At 35.4% G+C, this 20,453-nt stretch overlaps 1 protein-coding gene across 3 annotated transcripts in view; it reads left to right on the top strand.

Annotated features, from left to right (window-relative positions):
- Positions 1–20,453, top strand: part of ARFGEF1 (ARF guanine nucleotide exchange factor 1) — a 145,856-nt gene that overhangs the window by 77,902 nt on the left and 47,501 nt on the right. For all 3 annotated transcript variants that reach the window (XM_068526260.1, XM_068526261.1, XM_068526263.1), the window contains exons 8-14: positions 6,575–6,750; positions 7,696–7,829; positions 11,182–11,416; positions 15,033–15,132; positions 15,250–15,389; positions 15,499–15,607; positions 16,273–16,474. In XM_068526260.1, coding sequence (XP_068382361.1) covers positions 6,575–6,750; positions 7,696–7,829; positions 11,182–11,416; positions 15,033–15,132; positions 15,250–15,389; positions 15,499–15,607; positions 16,273–16,474 — 1,096 coding nt within the window. The remainder of the gene's footprint in view (positions 1–6,574; positions 6,751–7,695; positions 7,830–11,181; positions 11,417–15,032; positions 15,133–15,249; positions 15,390–15,498; positions 15,608–16,272; positions 16,475–20,453) is intronic.

The following is a 20,453-nucleotide window of genomic DNA, read 5'->3' as shown; positions in this document are numbered from 1 at the left end:
TGTTAGCTTTTGCTGAATTTCTCTTCGTAGGTGTTGTATTGTTTTGCACTCTTAACTTGCAACATACAAGAGTGCCTTTTTCTCCAGGCTGCCAGTGGAGTTTAAGGTTTTGAATTTTTGCCAACCTGATAGGTGAGAATTGTATCTTACTTTGGTTTTAATTTGCATTTCTCCACGAGTGAAATTAAATATCTTGTTTTGTTTGAGGGCCATTGTATATCTTTTTTAGGGAGTCATCTATTCATGTCTTTTGTTCATTCTGTCAGGTTTTTATCCTTTTTCCCCCATAATTTCAAAGAATCCTTTATATATTAGGATTCTGTGATATATTTTACAAATATTTTCTCTCAGTTCCTTATTTGCCCAAGTCTTCTGACCTTGATATGATGTTTTTTGCTCTTTAAAAAGTTTTTTTAATTATATTTTTCATGCATGTCTGCATTCATATATTTAAGTATAAATGGGAACATACGGTACTTACTGTTTTATAATCTGCTGTTGTCACATACTAAATTATAGTTTTCCTTTCATGTCATATTGTACTTAATTATATTGGTGGTCCATAATTTATTTAAATAATCTCCTATTAATACTAGCGTTTAGGTTATTTACTAGTTTTTGCTTTGCATGGCTCTCATGGAGCATTCGTTTTATAGATATCATTTTGCACTTTTCTTTAGGGTAAGAAATACTTGACCAAGATGTATGAACATTTAAGATTTATATACAGTGCTTTGTTTAACATCCCTTTAATAGATGGAGTATATCTTATTGTTTTAATTTACGTTTCTTTGATTATTTGCATGGTAAAAACATAGGAAGCAGTCATTATTTTTGTAGGTCAAATACTGGCAATTTCATGTGGTGCAGCTGAGTGTCTATGGGCTATTTATACTTTTCTGAATTGCCTATTCCTATCTTTTGCCCATTTTTCCATTCAGTTTTTTGGGTTTTTGTTCTTTTTTTTGTTTTTCATCTTTATTGGAGTATAATTGCTTTACAGTGTTGTGTTAGTTTCTGCTGTACAACAAAGTGGGTCAGCTGTATGTATACATATATCTCCATATCCCCTCCCTCTTGATGGGTTTTTGTTCCTTAATTCAAGATTTCTTCATCTTAAGAAATTAACCCTTGTTCATTGTATTGTAAATATTTTTTCCCCAGTCAGTCTTTGTTTTGTTTTGTTTTGTTTACCTTTGCTTCTATTGTTACTGTTCTCAGCAGATATTTGACCATACCCAAAAAAATGTAACAAATAAAGCCTTTTTCTTTGTGATTCTGTTTTTGTCTTGCTTAGAATGGATTTTACCACCCTAAGATTATAAAAATATTCTACCATGTTTTTCTAATACTTTTGTTTTCATTTTTTTAATTTAAATTTTTAATTCATCTGAAATTTATTTTTCTGTTTGGTATGAGATTAGATAGCTAGTTATAACCTAGAATAATACTTCCTTTCCTAATTAATTTGAAATCCCAGTTTTATCCAAAATGATTCTGTTGGTGTTTTCTGTACAGTTACATTGAGCTGTTTATTCTTTTTTTAAATAAATTTATTTATTTATTTATTTATTTTTGCCTATGTTGGGTCTTCGTTTCTGTGGGAGGGCTTTCTCTACTTGCGGCGAGCGGGGGCCACACTTCATCGCGGTGCACGGGCCTCTCACTGTCACAGCCTCTCTTGTTGCGGAGCACAGGCTTCAGACCCGCAGGCTCAGTAGTTGTGGCTCACAGGCCCAGTTGCTCCGCGGCATGTGGGATCTTCCCAGACCAGGGCTCGAACCCGTGTCCCTTGCATTGGCAGGCAGATTCTCAACCACTGCGCCACCAGGGAAGCCCCGAGCTGTTTATTCTTATCCAGGGTTGAATTGTTTAAAATATTTTAACTTTATTGTATATGTTGATCTTTATAGTGCAAGTCCCTCTCCATCAGTTTTTTATACATTTTATTAAATGTATACACAAAGTTTAGAACCAGTTCATTAAGTTCAAAAAGTAAGTTTATTTAGTAATTGTTTCTAAATGTTTTTCATTTGGTTATCTTGGGTTTTCTAGGTGAGTAATGGTATTTGATCTTTGTTTCTTCCTTTATAATATTTACACTTCATTTTTGTTCTCTCAGTTTTGTTATATAACATTAGTTTGAACCTCAAGAAAATGTTGAGTAGGGTTAATGGTGGCAAGAATCCTCATTTGTTTTTAACATTATTGCTATATTTCACGCATAAGTTTGATGATTGCTTTGATGATTGCTTTTGTGTTTTGGAGGATACTTTTTATCAAGTTTAGTAAGTTTTCTGTATTTCTAGTTTATTAAAAGATACTCTTTATCTTTTTGTGTGTGTGCCTGGGTGTAATTTTACTTTTGTTTTTTAAATCAGGGCTAGCTGTTGAATTCTTTTCATAACTTTTCATCATTCTAGTGATTTTTCTATTATGTTTTTAGCTATTAATTCTCCTCTTTCTTTCCATTCTTCCCTTCCACATCACACACGATATACAGTTGTTGAGTATTTTTCATCATATCCTTTATTGCTCTGACAGTCTTTCCTAATTTCCATCGTTTTTTCTTATGATTCTACATTCAGAGAAAATGTTACAAGGGGCTTTCCAATACTTTATTCATTAATGTCCATTATACTGCTTTTCCCAGTGTATGTTTTTTATTTCAGTAATTTTGTTTTTGTCTCCCAGAACCCGTATTTTTTCTTGAGCTCCTGTTTTTCATAGCGCTTTGCGCTTAGTTATTGATGCAGTATTCTTTCACACATCTCTGGGAGTACTAATTAAAATTGTTCCAGCTGTAAAATGTTTCACCAGGAAACCATTTGCTCAGATTGCTGACCTTTGTCCTTACTTTTGAGCGTAGACTTTACATTTCTGTCTATTTAAAGAATAGAAAGACCAGATTTGATCAGTATATAAAGAGCTTTCTCAGTAATTCCGTGCACTGCTTTTCCATTTCTCATGAGGCTTTCCTCTCCAGAGTCTGCCAGGTAACTGCCGTCCAAAGGCAGACCTTATTTCCCAGCTGAGAACTTAACTAAAAGAAGCAGATGCCTCCCTTGAGCAGAGGGTGATCCTAGTGGTCCTTGGGCTGTGTTACAAGCACACACTGAAGCCATGTGAAGCTTGGGATAAATGCTATTTCAACATTTTATATATTCTAGCCTCGGGGTCAGGAGTGGGGCGGGCGTTCTTCAAACTTGTTGGTTTGTTCCCATTCTCCCAGCCTTTGCCAGGAAATCTTAGGCTGCCTTCATTCAGTTAGGGCTTTATTTAACGTTAGTTAAGTAGAAACAGGTGGTTGGAGTGGAAGCCTAGAACTTTAGATTTCACTGCTGTACTAGCTTGTTCAGTGTTTATTGCAGCACTGTCTCTTCTCCCTTAGCTGGGATACTGCTGTCTCCCCTCCTGCCCTACTTCTTAGGTTAAGAGACCTACCAAGCAAATCCTCCACTTTAATTAACAGGCTGAGCTCAAATACATTCTAGATGATCGTGGCTGCTGACAGCTCTGTTGGTAGACATTGGCCTGGTTTCCCAAGCTCTCTTCCCTCCTACCCCATAGCCCTTGGCATTCTATTTAGGCTTTGGAGTATATTGGAACCCACATGGTACAATTCAACCACTTCTCAGGTAGCTCTGTCCTTTGCATGTGTTCAGTCACAGGCATGTGAACATTATTGGCTTTTCCCTTCTTCCTCCATCCGAACCTTTTGTTGTTGTTGTTGTTGTTGTTCGTGCTGCGTGGCTTATGGGATCTTAGTTCTCCAACCAGGGATTGAACCCAGGCCATGGCAGTGAAAGCACCGAGTCCTAACCACTGGACTGCCAGGGAATTCCAATGAACTTATCTTAATTTTTAGAAATTCCTTCAAGATTTTGGTCTATTGATTATACCCTCCTTAGTTTTCCAGTGCTACTAAAGACTATTTCTCTTGTTTATATTTTTTCCCTAGTAATTTCAGTGGGATTTGTGAAAGGAGGAGGTAAATTAGTGGGCTCAACTCACCACCTTGTAAACAGAAGTCTGCACTTATGTTTAGGGGACAATTAGAGGGAGAATAAGAGGAAAAAAACATAGAGAATAATAATATCTAACTCTTAAGTACTTTCTTTGTATCCCCAGTGATTTTATGTGCTTTACTTGTGTTTACTCACTTAATCCTCCCCAAACTCTGGGATGTTTAGGTACTGTTACGATTCCCTTTTTTACAAATGAGAAAATTGAGGCACTGAGAGATTAAGCTAACCTGTAAGAAGTGGTAAAGTGAAGACTCCAACCCAAAGATGTCTGGCTTCAAAGCCTGAAAATAAAATAAGAGAATGTTTTCAATTCATTTGAGAAATTTCCTAAGAAGGAAAGTATTATCAATGAATATTAATTATTTCTTTAGAAATTTGATTTAGAAAAGAAAAATGGACAGTAGCAGATGTGTGGCAGGAGTTGAAGGAAGGTTGTGTCTTTACAGTGAGAGGATGTGAGTGTGTTGGTTGAGTATCGGGGAAGAGCCAGTCATGCGCACAAATTGAAAATGTAATGTTTCAAGAAAATATCCAGGGGAGAAGGACACTGCCGAAGGCAAGAAGAGATGGATTTGAGGGTGAATGAATGATTCACCTTAGAAATGGGAAGGACTATTTTTTCCCTGAAACGAGAGGGAAGAAAAAGATGATTGTTGGTGTTAAGGAACTTTATGGTAGGTGAGGAAGAGTAAGGACGCCTATGTTAAATTATCTGCTTAGCTTAAGTAGAGGTGGAAGTTGTTTATTAAGGGAAGGGGGAGGAGGGGCAGTGGAAAGAGGTGTAATTGGGTACAGAGAAAAAGGTTGGGAATAAGTGCTTTGGGGAACAATCATCAGTTTCTGATAATCATTATTAAATTTTTGTGACTTCTTCCAGAGCGTTCTTTACATATATATAAGCATTCTTTACATATATATAGAAAGCTGTAATAGTATTTAGTGTGTCAGATATTAGCGTATTACCAGGTACACTCCTTTCATTACTCAAATCAGTTAAAAAATTGGGCACGTGTTATCAGTTATCAGCAAAATTAATAATAGCTACTACCCCTTATTGAGAACCAATTGTATTCTTTATGTACTGTGCACGTGTGTGTGTTTTGGTGATTCCTCATAGACATTATTATCTTTGCTGCTTATGAAGAAGGTGAAATAACTTCTCCAGTTAAATGGTAGAGACATGATTGAAACAGCAGGGGTCTTTCATATTCCAAAATCTGTGCTCCTTCTAGTACATTGTATTTCCCTCATGCTAGCCTGTAATTGCTTTTACTTGGCAGCATGAAAGGAGCAGTTTCCTGCCAGATAGCTACTGAGTTATGGCCACAGACATGTATGTGTTCCTTTTTCTTTTTTTAGTTCATATTCTTTTCCATTATGGTTTATTACAGGATATTGAATATAGTTCCCTGTGCTTTACAGTAGGACCTTGTTGTTTATCCATTCTATATATAATAGTTCACATCTGCTAATCCCAAACTCCCAATCCCTTCCTCCCCCTTTCCCCCATCTCCTTGACAACCATAGTTTGTTCTCTATGTCTGTGAGTCTGTTTCTGTTTCGTAGATAAGTTCATTTGTGTCATGTTTTAGATTCCACATACAAGTAATATCATGTGGTATTTTTCTCTTTCTGACTGACTTCATTTAGTATGATAATCTCTAGGTCCATCCATGTTGCTTCAAATTTCATTTTTTGTTATGACTGAGTAGTATTCCATTTTTGGAATGTTTTTATATGTGTATATCAATCACATCTTCTTTATCCATTCATCTGTCTATTGACATTTAGATTGTTTCCATATCTTGGCTACTGTAAATAATGCTGCTATGAAGTTTTCTTTTTTAAAGTAACATACATTACACCTAGAGTAGTTCTGAAACTTGGTATTGTTTGCATTGTCTATGTTTGTTCTACTGGAAGTCATTTATTTCTGCGTATATTAATCACAAGTAAGATTACTCAGAGTGACATACTGAAGAATATTCACAGCCATTATTTCCATAGTTGTGTTCCAAAGAATATATGTTATTAGAGGTATTAGTAGATATTCTAAAAAGGGGGTTGGGATCTCGTGGTAAAATAAATTTTGGAAACACTGCGTATTATATATCCTCTTTGGAGAACTCAATGCGTATTAGCAAATTAAAGGCTATGATAAAGATACCTATTTTCCATCATTTTCCAAACTTATTTGAAAATGGAATTTTTTTGAAGAATTTCTTTTAATATCTTAAGGCATTAGCATTCATTAGGACTCAGTTTAGTAAATGCTAATATAGACTCAAAGTAAGCTTCTGTTTTGGCACATTCTGTTAGCCTTTCATCAGCTGAGTGTGTTCCTTTGCCAGAGCTACTTAAGGATCATGTTTGGATGTGTTCCAAATGCATACTTACTAGTCAGTATGCTAACCTTTAAGTGGTGCCAATACATCTTACTTCACATTGCTTTTCTGCCACTGTTTCATTTTAAATAGTCTATGCTTTTTCAGTGCACTTCAGTTAAGTTAAATATGTTTGCATGTTTTTTCTTCTTACCGTTTTAGATATGGGAGAAAGGACTACCATAAATGCAAGTGCAGATGGCAACACTGGAACCATAGAGGATGGTAGTGACAGTGAAAATATTCAAGCAAATGGAATTCCAGGAACACCAATTTCTGTTGCATATACACCGTCCTTACCTGATGACAGATTGTCTGTCTCTTCCAATGATACTCAGGTAGAAATAGAGGAAAAATCCTCTTAATCTTACAAATTGATAGGCTGCTACCAACACCTTGTGGTGAATATATCCAGTTGATAATGCTGGCTGATTTCAGTTTGAGGAAATAAAAAGTTTTTTTTTTTTTTCCATTGATATAAATCAGAGCACTTTATTCCCTTAAAATATTGATAGCTATATTTCCAACTCTAAGGTGTGTCTCATATGTGTTCACATCTTTCCTCCTCCCCCATTCAAATTACATTTAACAAGAACATTCTTATCACATTTATAGGATAATTCTAGTATACTAGGAGGAGAAAGAGCTTCTGGAAATCTAGGGAACTTCATCTTACCTTTGTTCAGGAGTACAATAAAATCCATACTGTGGTAGTGATAGGGTCCTCCTCATCCTTCCTACCCTATATTTTGTGTATTTTTTCCTTATCTTTTTAGATAAGGGAGTCCTACCCTAAATCATTGCCCCATACATAGGGGGAAGTTTTCCTGGACTTGCTGACCTTTATCAGTTAATAACTTTTAAATGTTGCCTTAACAGTCTCCATTGTCTTACGTCTATCTGCGCAGAGTAGATAAAAAATAAAATAGGACAAAAACATAAAACACCCAGTGACAGGTAGTGGAAAGCATAGTTTAGGCCATGGATGAGGTATCTTGTCACAGCGTGATGTGCTAGGTTTTGTTAGTAATAATATAAATGGGTAAATTTTAAGAGTTTGGGGGCAAAGAGGGAATATTTTAAAAGAATGCATTTTTTAAGGTATTTATTGTTGGGGATGGGGGTGGCATGTCACAATAAAGAAAAACAATATGGCAAATTCCTCATCTAGTTTTCCTTCCAGTAGAACCCCACATATAACTGAATCAAATAAAATATATAGAAGGCTGAAATGATTTGCACTGGCAGATGCCTTTATTTACATGGTGTGTTCACTTCTTTAGGAATCTGGAAATTCTTCAGGACCTTCACCTGGTGCTAAGTTTTCCCACATTTTACAAAAGGATGCCTTTCTAGTATTCAGGTCATTGTGTAAACTGTCAATGAAACCACTGTCGGATGGACCACCAGATCCAAAGTAAGTCCTCAGCTGTTCTGCCTGACAAATGCAGCTTTTTAATCTTGAGCCTTACTGTAAGATAGTCTTTGGGTTTTCTTTTCTTTTTGTCTTTTAGGACCTTCAAAAATATTTTTTGGGGTTATTTTACTTTTTAAAACATGTACTAAAAAGCAGTGAGTTTCAAAATTGCTAGAGTAGATACCTTACGCTGTCTTCCAAAAGCACACCAACAGCATTATAGAATTGTGCCTGGTGCATAGTAGGTGCTCAAAAAGTTTTGAGTGATTAAATGAATTACTATTTTAATATTGTACGTAACATTGGAACTAATGTAGCCCTTTACATGTAGCCTCATGCTAGGCTTCTGAAAGCTACTACTTGAAAGGTAATAAAACCTAAGAGAAATAAATCTTAAAAGTCATAGTGAAAGATAATAACATTCATTAAGGTCTGAAAAAATGCCCTAAGATGATAACTTTCTCCCGTGGGGAGCAGGAACTACTTTAACATAGGCATCACTCGTCTGCTTCCCATCAATTATCTCAGTTTAAACGGTAGGTAAGTGCCATTTTTGTAAGTCATAAATTGTCATATATCTTTCTGTTTAAATGATTCCAGTGCAAGTACTTCCTGCTCGAGGTTGAGTTTGGGAGTTACTCAAGAGCCCTGCTTCTCTGATGTTGCAGCATCATGTATTATATAGCATGTCAGTTTTAGGAGAACTTTCTGGAGAAAGTCAGCTTGGAGAGGCCTGAGTGACTTTGAGAGAGGGATATTGAAATAGGGGGAGATTCATTTTTAAAACTCTAGAGCATTTCAGTTTCTAAGTGTCAACTGAGAAGGAAGACTGGAGACAGTTACAATAAAAACTTTAGAAGTTTTGGGAAACCACATTTGTTATACTTTCTACAGTTTTATTTTGTCACATTGTACTGATTCAGTGAGAAACATTTTTTAGGCCCAGAAGCCTGAAACCCTTATCTTTTTAGGCCCAAATCCTGAGAGTCAGAAATATTTTGAAAATACAAACGCTACAGAAGGATTAAGGTTGTTCGAATTACAATATAAACTTGATTATGGCCTATATATTTTATACGAATATATTTGAAATTTTTTCAGTTTCTTATTTTCATTATGGGGGGGGGGGGAATGACAATTTTGACCTATCATTCTGGATTGATGAAGACCTACTTTAAGGCGAAAATAACTTCAGAATTTGGTGCTAGTGCTGAAGGCCATTTTTCCCATGATTTAAAAATGTTGGTGACCTTAAAAGCCTCAGATGTTTAGTTTTCCCAGATCAGACCTTTAGTATTACAGAAGATTATTGTGACAAATAATGTAAATTATCCTCCTACGTAGTGGGCTTAAGTCATAGATATTAGGAAATTTTGTTTGAACGTAGAGAAGACCTTCTTGACCACCAGTCATTAAATATTGGAATTGAATTCTGAAAGAGATGAAATTTTCCACCCCTAGAAACTGTTCTTTTTCCAGAATATATGATTTTCTATCTTGAATGATTTTTTTGCCAAAATTAATGATCTTTTGTAGTTACATAATTTCCTTTTTGTCTTTGCTTCTCTTTATATTTTGTGGCCTTGCTAAGATGATGATCCAGGAAGTGTTCTTTAAGCTTGAATGGTAATTTGAAACTACCCCACGAAAAACTGCAGACCTGTAATTTCCAGCTTCTTTTGCCTGTCAAAAGTATACTTTATTGTGTTATCAGACAATCATTTGATCATCTCTTCATTGATTAATGCCCTCTTCGTAGTAGATACTTAATGTTTAGATGAGTGCATGAATGAATCCGTTAATTATTTTGAGCACATACTAACGAGGCATTTTGTTAGATGCTGTGGATACAAAGATAAAACATACTTATAAGAAAACTCATGTGTTGGAGAATGATAAGCTGCGGGTTTTAGTTTCTATTGGAACTGAGCAAAAAGCGTGATAAATGTGAGGTAGACTAAGGAAGTAGCAGTAGTGGATAAGCCTTGGAAGGCCTCAACGTGAAGGGGGAATACCTGGCCCACTCCATGTTTTCCTATAGCTGTTATTCAAAGTCTTACTCCCACTCTCTCTAAATTGATTTATCTAAGGTTTGTTTGTTTTGTAATACTGCATTTGCTGCACGTACGTATTCTTAGATTCAGAGGCATAGGCATCTTGGAAACATGACTGTGTATTAATGGTATTATTAGTTCCAGTTTTATTTCAAAGATGGCAGTATTTTTTGTGATTCCTATTTACCTAAAATTAAATATTCCTTGTTAGAGTTTTAGGTCCTTGAATCACTTGACACTTAAAACCATAAAATTTTTAAGGTGGAAATCAAGAGCAATTAAGTTTACTATGCGGTGTAAATGTGACTGAGTACAATTTGGAATAAATAAAGAAAAGAACCAACTGCTAGAGCATTTAAATGTGTTCTGCATTTGAAAAGTTTGCCTGGGATCAATCTCCTTGGTCTCTTGGACTTAAAAAACCTGTTTCGATGGTAGAAAAATTGTATTTGTGAAATCTAATCATTAAACTTCTAGATAGTGATCAGAAGTGTGGCACAGTATATTGATCAGAAAAATGCAATTTTCAATTTAAGCTTAAATGTGTTTTTCAGCTTTTCATTATATAAAAATACGTATTTAGAATAAATGGGTAAGCTACCAAGAGGTACAAGTATTCTAAAAGCCTCTTTGTATGTATTTTTTAAAAAAAGAGTTTTCGATGGTTACGGAAAAAGTAAGCTTGAAGCAATGCTTTAATTTGGTAATGCACCAAAACTTTTTATTAGTGTTTAGGATTTTTGAGTAGTATAACTAGGAAAAAAGTACATTGGAGCCTATTTATACTAAATATGGCCCTTAATCTGAGAAGTTCATGTTGATTTCTAAAAAGTGAAATATACTTGTGAAAGAAATGAACAAGGCATAAATCTTTAAATTTTTTTTTCTTGTTCAAAGGAACAGTAGGTTGATGTTAAATATGTGTGAGTGATTGTTTTCCCATTTAAAAAGTTCATGAAATTATGTGGTAGAAGGAGAACATCAGTGGAACTACCCATTATTAGTGGCTAAGCTTATTTATGTACCGTACTTTCTTATTTATGCTGTAGAGTTTGTTTCTTTCCATGTAAAGGTTTGTGAAATTATGTGGTTGAAGGAGAACATCAGTGGAACTACCCATTATTAGTGGCTAAGCTTATTTATGTACTGTACTTTCTTATTTATGTTGTAGAGTTTTCTGTTTCTTTCCATGTAAAGGTTTGTGAAATTATGTGGTACAGGAAATATCTTTGGAACAACCTATTATTACCGTAATGCTAAACCTGTCCATACACTGTGCCTTCTTTTTTATATTTTAGGTCTCATGAGTTACGATCCAAGATACTTTCATTGCAGTTACTTCTATCCATTCTGCAGAATGCAGGACCTATTTTCAGGACAAATGAGATGTTTATTAATGCTATTAAGCAGTATCTGTGTGTTGCACTCTCAAAAAATGGAGTTTCTTCTGTTCCAGAGGTTTTTGAGCTTTCCCTTTCCATATTTCTTACTTTGTTGTCAAACTTCAAGACGCATCTGAAGATGCAGATTGAGGTATGTTCTGCATTTAAGCATTGTTGGCTATTTCATTTGTTTCATGTTAAATCATGTTTTAATACACTGGAAAGTTTTTTAGAATGTGAAATAATATTTGTATATTATCATGTAACATGTGCCTACAAAGTACTCCTAAGGACTAGGTAAGCACTAAGAATGCAAAATCAAATTAAGACATAAGCTCCTGCCTTCAAGGAATGTATAACAAGTAGTTCCATGAATGATTTTAATTGTCTTGAATTAATTTGGTCCTCACAATAATTTAGCCATTGTGTATATCATACGTAATAGTGAACTTGGTTATCTTAAAAGAAAGCTCTAAATAAATACTTTGTCTACATGGTTTTAAGCCATTTAAGTTCTTGGTACTTTAAAGAGGTGATCAAGAAGAATTATATTGGAGGAGTTATATTTTAGGACATTTGAAATTTTAACTTTTGTATTTTTTTTCCAATATATCTGTTATTGTTATATTCCTAAAGTTTTCTCTCAACATCTTTGGAACTAGAATAACAGTTATGTCATTCTAAAATATTTCCAGAGCCTTAGCAAAATGAAATTAGGGACTCTCCCAACCATGTATGCATGTATTGTGCAAGTGTACCGTTTCTTGGTCTTTTGTTTTTACCTTCAAATAATTCAGTATTTAAAAACAGTACTTTGTTTTACTGATTGAATGGATTTTTTTTTTCCAGCTTGTCCTTTGTTAAAATATTGTTTTGGTTGGGACATGGTATATTTTAGAAATACTTTTATGCTAGTCAACTTTTGCCTTTATATTATGTTTGATATGATATGCAGGTTACATTTTAATTTTTATATTTAATCCTAACTCAAGACTAATAATTCATTAGCTCACAGGAAGGATAAATCATTATTTTCCCAGAGTTTTGATCTTATCCTTTATTATAAAGGTTCTACAGTATCTATTAAAATTCATGTGGAACATTATTATGGGAATGAGACAGAATAAGGTCTTGGTATTTTAAGTGAAAATTTTTAAAATTTGGGTCATATTTTTGGACAGGAAACAATTTCTGGTGCATATATGTTGTCAAGTTTTAGAAGTTTGCCATATGTGTGTTAAAATAATGCAAGGCAAAACTAGGAAGTTACTATTTTTAGATAGTTTTTTCTCATTATCTTCAGGAACTACAAATAAAAGAGACTTTAAAATAAAAACTTGTGGAACTTTTGCTTCTGTAACAAGCCAAAAGTGTTTCATTCGATGATGAGACATTTAAATTGACATTAGAGAATTTTGGAAGACTTTGTATATTCAGTTACTTCTCTGAGACTCTCCTTCTTTAAGTACTATTTAGATGACTGTGTGAAGTATAAATTCTTATGGAACCAGATATCATAAAAATCATTTAAGTTGTGATTACTATTTCTGTAAAGTAAATTTGATATACAAAAATTTTGTAAGCATGAATTTAAAGGGAAATACTTCTAAGAAATTTCCTGTCTGTTCATAGATGGTAGATTCTCATTAAAATTGTTGTAGTAATATTCTGTTTTTTTTAAAGAGATCAGGTTTATTTCAACCTCCATTGTCCCTTATGGGGAGATTATGAGGATAAAACAAGGTAAATATAGATATGCTTTTGAAAGTACTGAACATATTCAAATGCAAGATGAGCTGTGTTCCACTTGGAGGAAACCCAACATATGAAAACCTAAATTTGCAAAACAAAATTGAGATTGTTGTTACGTGAAGATTCATCTTATGAGAATGAATCTTAAGAGTTTTTATAGTGCAGTTTTTCCTTGGGTATTAACTTATATATCTATTTCAGAAAATACAGTGTATACACACTTTTTCAAGAGAAATTATGTGAAGACAAAGTGCTTATGATAGAACTGTTATTCTACATGTATTACATGATAGGTGCTCTATAACTCTTTAGAATTTTGGGTTTTCTTAGAGCCCCTGTTGATAGGCATGGTGTCTTAAATTACTATAATAGGCTTTTGCATATTAGTGCAGTTTGATAACCTGTAGACAGTAGCTAAAGGCTTTTTTCCCCCCTCTTTCTCCAAATCTGTGTTTTTTTTATTTATCCCATAAATCAGAGAGCTTCAAATTCTCTTGATCCATGGCACCATTAGAGTTTCTAATCTTTTCATGGTGTACTTTACTCCAGAAGAAATACCTAACAGTTCCATTTATTAAGCAGTTAGGTCCAAACAACTTAACAAGTATTTTTCTTAACAATGAAGTCTGCATTTGGGGGCAGGGCGGGGGGATGGGGAGAAGCACACATAAATTGAAAGAAAAAAATGTTTTTATTTCATTTTTAAATAGTCAACAGTTACTGACTACTGGAATGTATGAGCCTATAGGACACTGCAAACTTCTCAGACCTTGAAATCAAATTGGACATTACCACCCTCATTTCCTTCATTGATTTTCATGCAGTACCTGCTTCTTATCATAGCAACCACTAAAGCCCAGGTTTGCAAAAATAATGATGTCATTGAAAGGAATGTCGTGTGATCTAATTGATGTTGAAACTGTGAAGTTTTTTGAGGTATCCAGCAGATGTATTTCTCTCTGAATTTTCCCTCAGAAATTCTCATGGCATCCCTCTGAGTTTGCTGCAGCATTCTGGGGTGACTTGGTGCAGTGTTTGAGAATTGTGGCCATAAATATGTATTGAATGCCTACTATATTTGCCATGCAGTGTAGACACAATGCTTAGCAAGAGGGACCTTGTCTCTACCCTCTTAGAGCTTACCGTCTTACGGGAAATGCTGATATTAGGCAAGTAATAGAAATGTGTTGAATTCTGTGAAAGAAAAGCACATCACAAGGGTATTTTGTCCTTTTGGGAGGGAGAAGATGTTGGTAGTCTAAAATTACAAATATGAATTTTTGTATTCATAATACATATGTTCCATAAATGTTAATATGTTATTTTAGGTTTTCTTTTTCACTCATCCACTCTTGAGTTGTAGTCATTTTTCCAAAATAAATATGAATCTGAAAATTCTTAGCTCTTAAATAGAAATTTTTTAAATGAGGTTGACTAAATCCTTTGTGCCTGACATTATTTGGTGTAAAGAATAGTAAGAAATAGTTTGTAGTTTTCAGACAAAAGAGATTCCCACTTGTGTGAGTAATTATAAAAATATAACAGTATATGGGAGCTAGATCCTTTCTATTGTGTAGATGACAACGTCAGTTACTTTAAAATCTAGGAGCGCTTAGGCTTGCCCAGTACTATAATGTCTGAAAAATATAACTGATGGACAGAATATAGTTTATGCTCTGTGGGGGATTAAAAATGAAATAGGAGTTTTATTAGTTTGTAAATGTGTTTAAGAAATAATCTCCCAGAAGAACTCCAAATTTTTGCAGATTTCTTTTGTAGTGGCTGTGTGATAACAAAATACAGTGATGTGCAGTACAGCTCTTTACTGCAAGGGCCAGTGTAAGTGACCAACCCAAGTTAAGTCCTGATGTCTCAGAAATGGAACTCAACAGGAGTGGAACTCCTGGACCCTGGGTCCTGATGATCTTTGCTCTGCAGCTTTGGGATATTTAAAAAGTGATCACATATATGAATTATAAACAATATTTTAAATGGAGGTTTTTCCCTAATCACAGGTGTTCTTTAAAGAAATTTTCCTATACATTTTGGAGACTTCTACCAGCTCATTTGACCACAAATGGATGGTTATTCAGACGTTGACAAGGATTTGTGCAGGTACTTGAAATTATCCTTCTTTATTATCTCTTTCTTACTGAGGTATTTAAAAGGCCAAATATATTCATATACTAGATGCCTAATTTTGCCTAAAATTAACATATTGTACTGTTACAGATGCTCAGAGTGTAGTGGATATTTATGTAAACTATGATTGTGACTTAAATGCAGCAAACATATTTGAAAGACTAGTAAATGATCTATCAAAAATTGCTCAAGGACGAGGCAGTCAAGAACTCGGTATGAGTAATGTTCAGGTAAGAACTTTAAAAACATTTTGAAATTTGAACTTTGCCAAGGAGGAGCTGTGTATTTTCCTTAAAAGATTTTTGTTTGTTTTTATTCTCTTTATGAATTATTTTGTAGGAACTGAGCCTGAGGAAAAAAGGTTTAGAATGCTTAGTGTCAATTTTGAAGTGTATGGTTGAATGGAGTAAGGATCAGTATGTGAATCCCAACTCTCAGACAACTCTTGGTAAGGTGACATTTGAGTAGAATTCTTTGTCATTTAAGTAAATGATGCGTTGGAGGATAGTTGCAGAAGCCATTAAGCCAGTTTCCTGACATCTCTATTCATTTAGCTGATGAAGAAGCGTTCTCTATGAGTTAAATAACGAACTTAAAATTTTGAATTTCCCAGCTTAGTTATCCAAACTTTTTTCTTTCTAAATCTTCCTAAAAGTATTTTGAATATCATATTAAAGTGAATCATGTTTATGCAACTTTGTTAAAGGATAATTATAGAAGAAACATAAAAAAGCCAAAAATGTTTTAAGAAGATTGAATTGTTCATATATGTTTGACGTTTACCCTTACTCAGAGGAAAACTCGTAGCTGCAGGGCTATCCTGGTGTTACCTTAGTCCTTTGAGGGAAGACCGTCCCTTGTGAGACGTGAGCTGAGAGCAGAAAGCCAGTGGATGCTCAGCACTGTAGCTGCGAAAAGAACCCCTAATGATGCAGATTGTACCTGTACTAATTGCAGTGTGTGTTAATATCAAAGTATGTATTATCTGTTGCGGCACCTAATATGTTATTTGTATTAGATAGCTATCTAAGCAACATTGAAATAGCTTGCCTTATTTGAGAAATTTTTTTCCTTTGACAGAATAATTTACTGAATCAGTTTTTCTACTTACAGGTCAGGAAAAACCCTCAGAGCAAGAGACGAGTGAAGTAAAACACCCTGAGACAATAAACAGATACGGAAGTTTAAATTCCCTGGAGTCAACATCATCATCAGGAATAGGCAGCTACAGCACACAGATGTCTGGCACTGATAATCCAGAACAATTTGAAGTCCTAAAGCAGCAAAAAGAAATAATAGAACAAGGGATAGACTTGTGAGTGTCCGATTTTAAGGAGAAATGTTATTGAATACCCCTCTGCCAGTACTGTGCCACCCTTATCCTGGGTTTCTTTACATTTTTGGATTATTTTTAGTCCCTTCTTATTAACACCCTTCAGAGAATAAAATGGAGCACAGCTCTCCTGGATCCAGGACTTCTAGTGACTCCTTAGTCAGCTCCCCTTGTTCATTGCAGTCTAGCTCAAACAGACCCTTGTAATGTGCATTAATTTTGCACTATATTTTATGTGTTGTTGACAAACATCCTCTGTGCAGTTTTGCACTGTTTATTTAGCTCAGTTATAAAATCTTGCATTATATTCCCCAAGCAGATGATAACTCAGATTTAAAGTATGGAACTTCTCCTGCTCGTGTTGCCCCTTTATAGGTTTTGTATTTTCTCCACTTCAGTTACAAATGTGCTACTCTTGTTATTGATTTATCGTTATTGATTGAATTTTTATATGTCAATAAGGTGATAACCTCCTTTTTAAACTTGGGTACTCTACCAGACCCTGATCTTGTGAAATCAGTTTTCCTAGTAAGTTGTGTGCCATCATCCTGCTCCTGGACTTTTTCCTGTCTGAATCATACCGTGCTGCTTTCCTTCCTCTTACTGCCCCCTCTTCTTTCAAAGAGATGCTGTGAGGAAAACTGAACTTGCTGGCCTTTCTCCATGAATCTAAACTGTTAAAAAAAAATTCTCTTATATGTTTACTTGGCTTGCTAATTCTGCTGTAAAGCATTTCTTCCTGAGTCTTAAGCAGTGGTTTTTGGTGCCCTTTTTCACTGATAATGTAAAAGAAAAAAAGTTGATAAAATGTACACATATTCATTGTCATAAAATTATAAAATCTTAAAAATAGCCTCAGGAAATAGCCATCAATACTTCATTTATTCTAGCTGTTCAGTCAGTATTTATCAAAGTCCCATCTGTTCCAGACATTATGCAAAGTGCTGGGGAAACCTGATGAGTGGAACAGCCCTTGTTTTGGGGGTCTCAACGTCTAGTATGTGCAAACAGATACTCATTTTGAAATTCTGCTGGTCACTCAGCAAACACATGTTTGGTACTTGGGACTGTGTGCCAAGAATCATGAAGGTACTGGTCCTTATATTCAAGATTACAGTCTAAGTATGGGCAAAATATATTTTTTAATAGTACTGTGTGAAGTCCATAATGGAGTGTTGTACAGAGTGCTGCCGAGGTAGGACCGCTCAATTCGAAGTACTTAGGAGTGAGAGGGAGTCCTCCCAGGGCCCCAGGGCAGACGTCTCCCTGCCTCCACTGTTCCTCTGGAGTGCCATTCCAGTTCCTGCAGTGCCACGCGGCTGGCTTTCTGCTTCACACTTTGATGAGAATGCTGTGCTCCCAGGATACCCTTCCGCGACTGTTCCTTTCATGACACCACTCTGTCCTTCTCTCCTACCTCTGACCATGCCATCTCAGTCTTGTTATGGGCTCTTCATCCTGGGCATACATCTCAACATTTCCAGGGTCTGTCCCTCAGCCCTTTTCTTTGTAGTTTCTACATGATCATGTTCTTTCTCATGACTTCAGCTACTATATGGTAACATCTCACAGTTCCCAAGTGTTATTTTTAACATAAAAACTCCAGTGAACTCCAGACTCATCTGTAATTGCCTGTTGGACATCTCCCCTGGACATTGCATAGCTTCTCACACTCAGCATGTCCACAACCAAATTTATCAGTCTCCATAATCAACTCCCCAGTACAACCCGAAACAAAAGACAAACAGAAAACCCTGTTGTTTCTGTGTTTCCCATTCAGGCTAGTAACCCCAGCACGCTACTAAGTTTATGAGCCAGAATCCCGGGAATTGCCTTAGATTTCCTCATTAGATCTAATTTGTCACTAAATCCAGCTGATCCTACTTCCTGAATATCTCTGCAATTTATTCTCTTTGTCTCCCAGTTGTTCGCTCAAGTCAAACTGTCACCATTTGGTGCCTTTACTAGTATACTCTTTTAATTGGCTTGCCTTTCTTTGGTCTTATTTATTCTCTAGTCTTTTCTTACACTTAGCTGGAGTAATCTTTCTTGAATGAAAGTCTGCTTCTGTTTCTCCCCTCTCTTCCTCTTAGAGGATAAAGCCACAGCTTCTTGTAATAGCATATAATACCCGTCATGATTTAAATCTGCTGGACTCTAAGCTAGATCATCTGCCGTTTCTTTATTTCACCTCATTTTTCCAACAATGCAGAGCTACTTATTATAATATGATGCTGCTTTATGCCCTCGTGTATTAGTATGACCTCTTCCTCTCTGTCCGGGATGTTTTTTCTGACTGTTTATAGAAGATGTAATCATTCTTAAAAGCTCAGTTCCACAGTCACCTTCCCAGGAAATAGATCATGATCATCTCTGTTAATTAGACATTTCCTCTGCTGTGCTGTCTTCTCACTTTGTGGATGCATTATTGGTTGCATCTTTACTATTATATATTTTTTTAGTTTATAAAAAATTTAAAATAATTTTACTGTTATAATTTTTAAATTTTTCTTCCATTAGAGTGAGAGCTTCTAGAGAGCAGAGATTGTGTTTATCTCAGGGAAAAATGCTTGACTTTAATTTATGTACGTGGCAGCGGTTTAATTAGGACTTGACAGGGGAATCATGAGGAGGACAGAGCAGGGAAGGACATTTCAGACAAAGAGAATGGCATGTGCAGCAGCACAGAGGAAAGGGAGAACATTTGAGGACTATTACTATTCAGTGTGGCAGGGGCGGGGGAGACGGGTAGAAGTAGGAGGTGAGATGAGAGCATCAAGTTGGATCCAGATTACAGGGGCCTCATTCTCTGTGTAAAGGAGGTTTTGTCTTGTTCTTGGCATTGGCATACTGTTGAAGGATTTTAAGCAGAGGAACAGCAGCATTAGATTCTGTTTTGGAAAGATGACTTTGCCAGCAGCCTGAAGGATGGATTGTAATGTGAGCAAAACGAGAGACAGGGAGACCAGTTAAGAACTCTTGCAATACCCAGGTGATGGTGATGAGGTACCAAACTAATTATTGGAACAATAAAAGTAGAAAGTAAATGATTTGGAAAGAAAGAGGTGACATTTGAATTGGATCTTCAAGCATGGAGGAGAATTCCCCAGTGAGTGAAGCAGGGAAAGGGCACATAGAGGAAATAGACGCTGCAAATCCTTTATGTTTAGAGAATGGGAAAGGGATATGTAGGAGTAAATGAGAGAGAAATGAACTATATTTTTTTTATTTAAACTTTTTACTTTATAGTGGAGTATAACCAATTAACAATGTTGTGATAGTTTCAGGTGCACAGCAGAGCGACTCAGACATGCATATACATGTATCCATTCTCCCCCAAACTCCCCTCCCATCCAGGCTGCCACATAACATTGAACAGAGTTCCCTGTGCTATACAGTAGGTCCTTGTTGGTTATCCTTTTTAAATATAGCAGTGTGTACATGTCAATCCCAAACTCCCTAACTATCCCTTCCCTCCACCCTTCCCCCCCACAGGGTAACCATAAGTTCATTCTCTAAGTCTATGAGTCCGTTTCTGTTTTAAATATGTTCAAGAAATGAGCCATGTTGAGAAAGGTTTTGTGTGTCAGTCCAATCAGTGTGGACCTTATTTTGAAAACACTGGGTATATAAATACTTTTTTTTTTATAAAGGAAATGATGCCATCAGGTTGTGGTTAAAACAGTCACCAGAATTCAAGTTCTGTATTTTAAAAGCAGGAAACTTAGAATTAATCAATGGATATAAGGAGAATGAGCCAAGATTACTTGAGCACTAAGGAGAATATATATATTAAAAGTATGAGAGATTTAGTATCCATATCCTTACTCAAAGTTCATCTACTACATGGCATTATCTCACATAATCTGTGAAATGATCCATATCAGTGATAAAGGTCACCTTCCATTTGAGATCCTTTTCAAAGAAAACTTTGCATAGTATATTATTTTTTGTACATTTT

The sequence above is a fragment of the Eschrichtius robustus genome, chromosome 17 (assembly GCF_028021215.1).
Source record: "Eschrichtius robustus isolate mEscRob2 chromosome 17, mEscRob2.pri, whole genome shotgun sequence".
Lineage (NCBI taxonomy): Eukaryota > Metazoa > Chordata > Mammalia > Artiodactyla > Eschrichtiidae > Eschrichtius > Eschrichtius robustus.
The sequence above is the reverse complement of the archived record's forward strand: the minus strand, read 5'-3'. Positions and strand labels throughout refer to the sequence as shown.